The 9573-nt window shown below is 36.1% G+C and overlaps 1 protein-coding gene across 2 annotated transcripts; it reads right to left on the bottom strand.

Annotated features, from left to right (window-relative positions):
• Positions 1-1399: 1399 nt before the first annotated feature.
• LOC114744038 (uncharacterized) lies at positions 1400-7478 on the bottom strand. Of its 2 annotated transcripts, none has more exons than XM_028932221.1 (7): positions 6979-7478; positions 6443-6585; positions 6130-6170; positions 5494-6038; positions 3196-3285; positions 2231-2293; positions 1400-1815 (listed from the first exon to the last, which is right to left on the bottom strand). In XM_028932221.1, the coding sequence occupies exons 1-7, from the start codon at positions 7030-7032 to the stop codon at positions 1759-1761; spliced, it is 993 nt and encodes a 330-aa protein (XP_028788054.1). In that variant the 5' UTR covers positions 7033-7478; the 3' UTR covers positions 1400-1758. The 2 variants fall into 2 exon arrangements, with proteins under 2 accessions (XP_028788054.1, XP_028788055.1); XM_028932222.1 differs by having other exon boundaries at positions 6133-6170; positions 6979-7474.
• Positions 7479-9573: the final 2095 nt, after the last annotated feature.

Below are 9573 nucleotides of genomic sequence, written 5' to 3'. Positions count from 1 at the left end.
ATGCCAAAACTGACTACGGTTTGAAAAAAACCTCCATTAAACATCATAGCAGCAAATATTGTTCTTTCGGAGAAGGAACACGTTGATTTGAAATGTCTGCTTATACCAAATACTGATGTATCAAGAGCACTTTATTTGTTTCTAGAGTTAGGTTCTCACTTGGAAATTTCACCCGTCTTTTTAATGCCTTGTCAGGATAGGTTCCCCACTATTTAGTATCAATTTTCTTAGAACAATCCCATTTGTGAAAATATATAAAAAAAAATTTATTAAAAATACGTCTTTTATATATTTATATGTATGTTTATTTTGATGATCAGAGATTAGAGTTTGAATCGGAGGGGGATGCTAAAGATGATGTCAGGATCATTGTGGAATGAAAGCTTAGCCATGAAGCGCGGAAGAAGGTACTTCCTAACCACCAGATTCCATTATAATTTTACTTGAAACTGACTTAAAAAGCACTGCTGCTAAAGAGAAGTGTATTGATGAGAGAATCTGTTGATTCTCAATTAAAGTTGAAAAAGAAAGACTCTATTGGTTTGTGGGCCTGAGAGACTGTTCAAGGCAGCGTTGAAGAAAGAACAAATTTAGAGCTGATCCACGTAGACTGGCAAGGGAATTCAAACACGTCGTTGACTATGCATATTTCTTTAATGATTGAGCACTTTGAGACTTGGTTATCTGGATAGCCTTTGCTTGAAATTACGCAATAGAAATAACCGGGTTAAATTCTTTACTTGGATGAGTTACCTTTTGATTTTCTCGGATTCTACTCAAGGGATTAAAGAAAAAGAGAGAAATTTGATCGCTGGTTAGAAATGATTATAATATGAATTTTATAGTCTAGAGATATGCGAGGCCTGCAAACGTTCCTCCACTGTGTCTTGTTTAAATGTCAAATAACGGCATAATTTATTTAATAGAAGTGAAGAGAGACAGAGAGAATAATCTTTTTTATGTTTTTTTAAAGTGATCCCTGATAGAAATCACAGGATGGAAAGGTGACACAATTACATCGGATGCGTACAAGACTGGCATATTAAATTGTCAAAAGTTCTTTTTCTATCTCATTATGATGGCAAGAACTCAGTATATGGGGATTTGACGATGCTAATTAAGTACCATGAAGAGAGGGCTTTCTGTCACGTATTGCCAAGTGGCAGGAAAAAGTAAAAACCGAAAAGAAAAGACGAAAGTATTTGATACCATTAGTGCTTTGCGACAAAGCGGTATAGACGTTCACACCACTTTGGAAAAATATTGCCCTAACTTGGTATAAATTGGGAAATCAATTTCCTTCAACAAATGCGATATCTTCAAGGACTGCGAATCGCCTACCAATTTTGAGGAAAATAAAGATGCTTACAATGGACACTCGCAACAGAAAAAGGGGGGGTGAAAATATCCAACGTATTTTGCTGACATAACAAAATTTTGCTGAATGCAAAGCACTATCTTCAGAGTTACAGAATTGTCAACTTCTGTTCAGGACATTTTAGACAAATCCATTTCCTATTCTTCTCAGAGAAAAACAAGGGAATACTTTACACACAAATATTGCTAATTGAAACCTAAATGATAGCGTTCTTGAATGCAAAAAAATGAGGAAGTGGATCCACTGGAACTCAACCCCGTAAGAGGTTAAGGCTGCAATTCTCAAGTGGAGATTCTCGGAAATGTGGGTTCGTCACCCGAAAAAACCTGGTGATCCTGACATGCATCAGCCTCCACATCAAACATCATGCAGGATAGATGTCACGGTTGGCGCTTGGCACGTGGCAAGAGAGCGAGCAGAATTTTTTTCCTCGGACCCTGTAACTCAAACAATTGAACACAAATAAATCTATGAACCAACTCAGCATAAGCTCTTCAGCATATAAAATGAGCACATCCTGTTCTCAACCTTGCCCTTCTTGTTGCAAACAAATAAGAAGCAGAGAACGTAACAACCATCATACAGTTCATGATGCATGAACAAGGCAACATTTAGCATAGCCGAAAAAATGACATTCAATATGCATACGTGGCTCAGAGTCAAAAGTGATGCTCAGTCCAAGCTTCATGTCCTCCTTCATATATGGTTGAATATTCAATTGAAATTCCAACGCTTGTAACATAACAAAGCACAAAGCATAAATGAAAAAAAAATAATACCGCTCAAGTCCTAAATATAAGACCCATTTTGTAATTTATAAGAGTAATAATTAAAAGAAGAAAGGTATATTACCATGGGAATCCCAAGCTCTTTAAGGTCATTTTCTCCCATCTGCTTTAACGCAGTCATATCCACCTGCATGACAAATGATCAAATTATACAATTATAACTATGATAATTATAATCATAATTATACCTTTTCTAATAATATAATCATTACAGTAAGTAACAATACAATTTGTCAACTGCTTGACATGGACTGCAAAGATCAAATTCAGCTGAAAATTCAGGCATCATAGTAGGAGATATACCTTAAGCCAAGAACAGGATCCTCGGAAGATAGAATGCTTCCCAAACCATTATTACTAATTTTTTTGGGCCCTGGCTTCACGAACCACTATTGAAGGGCTAAAATTTCTGGAATTCCTATCCCCATTAGATGGATTGAAATGAAACCCCTTCTAAGTGATTACAAAATGCAAGAATGTCTGTGTGAACTCATCAAAGATGAGGACCCCCCCCCCCCAAAAATTTCTAATCTACTTAGGGAATAAACACTAATGAATAAAGCAAGCAAATGGAACAAAACCAATGAATAAAGACGACACCATGTTAGTTTTAGGTGCTTTGAGTTGTGGAGCCAGCCTTTGGCTGAAATATGGAAGTATGGAAAAAATTCAAAGAACCAGAGTTCTCAGTCATGTCTTCTGGAAAATGTTAACTCTAGTTGCTCATCCCCAAATTTATAAACAGTTAACAATAGCTCAATCCACTGAACATTACATGGGAAAAAAGTTAGCCATATAAAGCAACAAGGAAGAAAAAAATCATGAAGCAAAAACCATGCTCAATGTTAGTTCTATTACAGACGATTGAATAGTCAAAGTGTTCATTCAAATAAAAGATTCTCCTAGTCACATGATGAATCCTTCACCAGCGAATTGCTGGATAACTTTGACATTTCATTGAACAAAGCATAACTCAACATTAGATAAGGTTGAAAATAAAGTCATTAAATAAATAAATGAGCTACGTACTTCCTCAGCTTTGAAAAGAATGGCATATTTTCCCAGTCCCAATGCATGCAACAGACCATCAACAGTTTGGGGCGTCTGCTGTTCATTGCCCTACATAATCGCCAATTGACATGTCAATGAAACACTAAGCTTGCTCTGCTTAAAGAAGCAAAAACCACTTTTGATGGGACACAAATGCATGGGATCATGTAACACAGACTAATGATAACTATAGCAGTGATGTCAATGGAACTTCCAACAGATCAGAATTTTGCCCTCCTGATACTGGATTACTTCTCCATATGGTGTCCATGCATTGTTGAAGAAGGAAGATAATAGAGCAGTCAGCAGTACACAAATGAACAATGTTTACTTCATCGTTGACCAATAACTAGGTTATTTTAGAAACAACTAAGACTCTGCCTCCAGCATACACTTCATGCAGACTTTCTCTCTATAAGGTCACTAGCTGCTTTACAAATCAATATCAAGCTTTTCCATTACTTATGCCTTCGGTATTCACTATAAAATGCCAATGAGTCAACTACCATCTCACAAGTCACAACACTTGCTTGGCTTGCATACTCAATAAACTCTTGGCATAAAAAATAACGAGTAGAGGGCATGATAAACATGATAAATAATTGAATGTTATAAAATTCTTTAATATCTACTAGCATTCCAGAGTTCCTGTGAGGATAGTAACTTGGAGGGACAGATCCCAGATAAAAACTTTTGTTTTCTTCCCTTTTGTTTTCCCCCCTTTATATACACAAATCAGGTTCAATTTCCTTTTATGTCACATTTTACTCCTCCATTCCAAGTAACTTCAAGCATGACTCTTTTTTTTTTTTTTAATTGGGGGGGGGGGGAGGTTGCATTAGAAGGGATTGAACCCTTAACCTTTACCCACATCCACCGCACACTAATTGTAATTGTTAATATTAATGAAAAGGACATAAAAGGAGGAAAGCCAACTTTCAACACATAGATAAGCCGGGTAATTCTACTGTTACAAAAATCCAGTACTTCTACAGCAAAGAGCGGAAAAGTAGCATCTAGTGCAGTAAAAATGAAGCTACATAAAAATAATATGAACTTGTCTTCAAGACAAAATATTCCTCAGTTTCAAAGAGGTCAAAGTTACAATTACAGAACTATTCTCACTTGGAATATCAATACAACCAAACCAACGTTCTAGCAAGTAGCAATAAATCAACGCAACAGGAATTGTTTGCCTGTCATTTCTGCTTGAAGTGCACACAATTACCACCACCCCATTCAGAATTTGTTCATCAAAAAGCATGCTTGCTAGTTCTAAATAGTAACAATGAAAACAAACTTTGGAGAATGACAACCTTTAAATTGCAGGCTTACAAATTTACAATTGAAGCAATTATTACTTCTTAAATCAGATGTTTAAAAATAAGCAGTCAGTGTACCCACAACTTATGGCCATGAGACCATCCATAACTGAATTATAAGGCAAAGCACAAGGGGGAGCTTAGTAAGTTTCGCAAACCATTACAAGCCCAATTTGTTTATACCTTTCAAATCATGGCCAAAGTAACTCAAATGGACAAATTCTACATCCCCAATCAGTCCCTTGTGAGCTCACATGTGACCAGTCTACTGGAAAATATTTTAACCAGACATAGAGCTTCTAAGAAAAATTACAATGGGCAAGGAGATTCAAAATGTACTGACCCTTCCGATTTAGTTCCCAATGTGGAAGAGATTGAATTCTCATTCTTAATTTCACTAAGGCGTCTCATTTTCAACAACACCTCTTGCAGGTTGAGGCGAGGTGTCTTCAGCCAGGTGCTTGCCCAAGGCACCTTGCAGACAACAATTCATGTTCAGGCCTAAAAGCCTACTTTGAGTAATTTAATTTTAAAATTAAAACATTACAGTTACTTTCAGGATATTTTATGGGGTAACCCTTTCATTCCCCCCCCCCCGACCCACAGAGAGAGAGAGAGAGAGAGAGATTACTGCAGGGATTGTGAAAGCCATAAATCCAACCCTAATTCATATGTCATGGGATAAGTAGTCATCATCCTCACTTTAAAAGATTACTATCAAATTCAATTGCTTCTTTAAGGTTTCATAAACAAAGAAATTTTTCTTTTTTATTACAATATAAAAAAATTTAAAAAAAAAAGGAAAAACGAGGAGGAGGAGACAGCCTTGGACCACAACACATGAAACAAGGAACTCTAGATAAACAGATTATCATGGAAAAAGTTTCTCCATTAACATAGAAAACCAGCATCAGAGAAAAGCAATTTGGAAAGTTAAAAAATAAGTAGAATTTACCACAAATGGGGTCCGTGGTGGGGGCAGTTGCCCTTGATGAGGTGCTACAGGCTTAGCAGTTACTAGAGGTAAAGTGGATGCTGTGGAGTGGGCCACAAAAGATGAAGGTGCAGTGCTAGGAGGTCTTGAAGCCTCAACATCCCTACATGGAGCTGACCTGATACTATCATAAGTCCTGTTCGAAGGCCTTCTCTGCAGGTCTTCCATTTTTCTTTGAGGGGAAATTCCCCTGGAAGTGCTTGGAAGCCCTTCGGGTGATCTTCTTCTGATATGATCCAATGTCCACGGTGAATATGAACTTCGCACTGATTCCATACGTGCTAAATCACCAGAACTTCTAGCAGAAGGGATTCGTCCCAACATACTTGTTTCCCTTGGTTCAGACAAGTTCTGCTTTGAACTACTATTGGCTGCTGCAGATGGAGCTACCCTTGACAATTTTTCACGAAGGTCCATGTGCCTCTTGCCACCATTACTCTCAGCCAATCTAGATGCACTTTTTCGCATAAGCTTCAATCGAAGGTCATCTTTGCCAATCCGCCCATCTGATAAATTGATGATGATGTGATTAAGGCTATAGAAGTTGAGCAGCACGGAGATTGATCAAAATAAAAATTCACTGTAGAGGGAGCTTACTACCATTGAACCCATTTTGCGAGCTTATATCTCCTCGCTGTCTGCAGTGAACAAAATCTTTGATGTAAGCGAATTATTTTTCATATTGTAATGACACACTCGCACAGGCAGCAGCAGCCTATTCCACTAACATAACTGACAAGTAGAGGGTCCAATATACCATTTATTTCACAATTTAAATACACTATTCACGCATTTTTCAGGGTGAAGTTTCTGAACAAAATAGAGAATCTCTGCAAGAATAGTGCCTACTTTGTATACTATGCTAAGAACTACATGACCAGCAACAGGGGCTAAAGGAATAGCAACACACCTTTTATAGTTGCTGAGATCATTCCCATTCCACAATGAACTCTCGGTATCATTTCCAAGTCTATCTCTCACAGACCGCTTAGTGCCAACTGCAGCATAGGAAGGGAAGGGAACATCCGCCGTAGATTGGTCCCTCTTGACAACCTATACTCAAATGCATAATAGCTCATTCAAATAAAGTCGGTTAAACCCTCGTGATCGAGAACGAAACTTACAAGTAGAGAGAGTAAAAGTGAAAAGTTTAACTTCTTTTCTATATTCTCCACGCATAGAATTTGACCAAGAAAAAATGGGTGTCAAAGAGGGAAAGCCATTTCTTTTGACAAAAAAAAAAAAACAGAATAGAAATCAAAAGACTTCAATGAAAATCACCCGCCATCATTTAACCAAGCATTCACGGATAAACCAATTCAAATTCATGGAGTTCGTAAAAATTCAAAGCAGCAAAAGTTACAATGAGAACTTCAATAATATAAAGCAGAAAAAAATTAAAAGATTTGAAATAGATATCCAACATTAGAAGCCATAAAAAAGTACCTGACCACTGTGCCCAAGAGTAATGGTAACTCGACCCCTCGAACTATCAGCCATATCGATGAACAACACCCTAAATAATGAACTTTGAAAAGAAATCTCCAAAGACAAATGTACCAACTCGGGCGAGATGCATCAATACAATGGATCGAGAAGCAAAGAGGGATGCCCTAATCCCATGCTGAAACTGGAAGCTCAAAGAGCGAAAGTAGCTCGAAGAAAGAAAGAGCCTTTTCCAAAATATAATTATGCCAGGACTAGGGAGGCTCAAATAGAGGGTTTGCGGCCGGAGAGGAGAAAGGGTTGTCGCGCTGTAGTCAGCTTTGAACGGAAGCGGAGAGGACAGTAGAACAAGGAAGAGGTGATAATGTCCAGGAATGAAGAGAGATTGCCACAGTGCACGCCGGGAAAACAGTGGCCGTCCGATTAGCACACGTTAGGAACGCCGTGAGTACAGGTCGGGAACGTAACTGGTAAGAAATGGGAGAAGACAGAAAAGAAACAAACAAATTTTGATTCTTTATCAGAATATGTGGGTCAGGCCACTTCTGCTGTGTTCCTTTGTTCTGGGATTTCTAATGATGGGCCTGAAGTTGAGGCCCATAAAATAAAACATATGGGCCAGCTTTTGAACGCAGCCAGGCCTAAGAAGTTCCCCAAAGATTTATCTTAACCATAAATATGTAGGCCGATATTTTGGGCTACCCCTTCCGACAAAATATTGTGGGTCCAATTGTCAACAAAAGAGATTGAGCCCAAACATTAAGGGCATCCGGCGCCAAACCCTCTAAAATACTATCTCCAATTTTTAATATAATAACTTATTTTATTTTTATTTTATTTTTAAATACAAAACCAGAATTAAATTTATCTCTCATATTTATCTATTTTTTTAAATTATTTTTTTATAAAAATGATAGTTCTAACCAATACACTTAATTAGCAAAAATATTTTAGAAAAAAATACATATTTATTACAAATAAGTAACTTGACTAATTTTTTTAATCATCTCAAATTATTCAACTAGTTTTTATATTAAAAACTAGAGATAGTATATTTGTAATTGCTTTTTGGGCAAGTGACTTGTAGCTGAGAAATAGCTTTAAGTTGTTTTGTGACTTTTAACTTTGCTTATATTTAAACTTTGTGAAACTCATGTTTTGATATATCATCTAACTATATTTAGATTGAACTATTTTTTTAATAAAATTTAACTTACTATAAATCACATTACGTTAATGAACTTTTACCTCAACTTCAATTTGGAAAAAAAAAATTTAAACGTACTTTTATAAAGTTAATTCGAACACAATATTTCGACGTGTAATTTTTTTCAACAACATTAGATTTAAGAAAAATGCGCAGATGGAATAAGAGGTAGGAAGGAGCCATCAAACTTTTGACTTTGAGAAAGATTATAGTATTGAAGTATGAATGCATGAATAGGCCTCTCACTAGTATGCCAGAAAGACTATAATGTTCTATCATATTTGAATTGAAGTCTCAGATGAAGGTTTTAAAATCAATCATGGGTATATGTATTTTTCTGAGGAGAGTTGGGGTCATTATATTTTGTGATGTGCTTGTGATATTTGCTTGCAATGTGTGCCATGCTTTCTTGGTGTTTGCCGGAGATGATGCCGGACTGATGTGGACTTTAATTATTCCGGTAGTTGTAATGATGTGTGTGCAGATATATGTATTTTTCTGAGTAGTTGTCTTTTAAAATGTAGTTTGCTACTTTTGTCTTTTATATTTAAGATAAGTTAAATCAACACACGTAAAAATTTTATCCATCATTTTCATTTTTCTGGAGTAAAAATTATTTTCATTTTAAACCTAATTTATTTTCCGTTTTCATTTTTATTTCTACTAAAACGTTTTCAGCAAACCAAAGGGGGCTTTAAATGCATTGCATGTGGATTAATATACAGAATCAAAGGAAGGTGCGAAGGAAAGAGAGCGCCCTCCAGCTGTGGGAATATTTTAATGATTATGTTCCCTCACTCATTTAACCATTCCCATTGTTTACCTAATGCTAATTATAAACCACTCTAAATTAAATTCTTCACAGTAAATTATGCACGGCATGTGCAATATTGTCAAAACGAGAATTGAGATTTGTGTGTGTGTGTGTGTGTTGGATTCATTATATTTTTATTTCTTCGAATCATTCTCTCACTGCCCGACAACATTTCAAAACTAATGTAGAGTCACATGATTTAATTTAAATGATCAATCTTTCCCATTTTATTTGCATTACAAATTAAATCCAAAGAAATCATCAACCTGAACAATTATTGATTTGACGACCATAAATCATTTTTAAAATTGAGATATATATAAATGGAAGGGACTTCAAAATGTAGAGGGCACAAATATTTTGGATAGCAACTAAGAAGAATTCCCAGCAAATCCATATAAATATTTCCAGGTTAACTATCATCATCATTATTCCCTCATAGGAGAGATTAAAGAAAACAATAGATAGATCATAGATGCATATTTACACATTATTCTTTCATTCAACATCTAATAATGATTTGCAGGCATGAAGTAATTAATGCTTAATTACGGTTAATTAAGTGGCACCCATG

This window comes from Neltuma alba, unplaced genomic scaffold (assembly GCF_004799145.2).
Source record: "Neltuma alba isolate B1F8T4 unplaced genomic scaffold, ASM479914v2 tig00004241_pilon, whole genome shotgun sequence".
Taxonomy (NCBI): Eukaryota; Viridiplantae; Streptophyta; class Magnoliopsida; order Fabales; family Fabaceae; genus Neltuma; species Neltuma alba.
This window is presented reverse-complemented; position numbering and strand designations above follow the sequence as displayed.

Coding starts and splice junctions, on each gene's coding strand:
- LOC114744038 (XM_028932221.1), bottom strand. CDS start 7,032: ATGGCTGATAGTTCGAGGGGTCGAGTTACCATTACTCTTGGGCACAGT. Junction 6,586..6,978: donor CTCTTGGGCACAGTGGTCAG/GTACTTTTTTAT, acceptor ATTTGAGTATAG/GTTGTCAAGAGGGACCAATC. Junction 3,286..5,493: donor CACCACGGACCCCATTTGTG/GTAAATTCTACT, acceptor GCGATTATGTAG/GGCAATGAACAGCAGACGCC.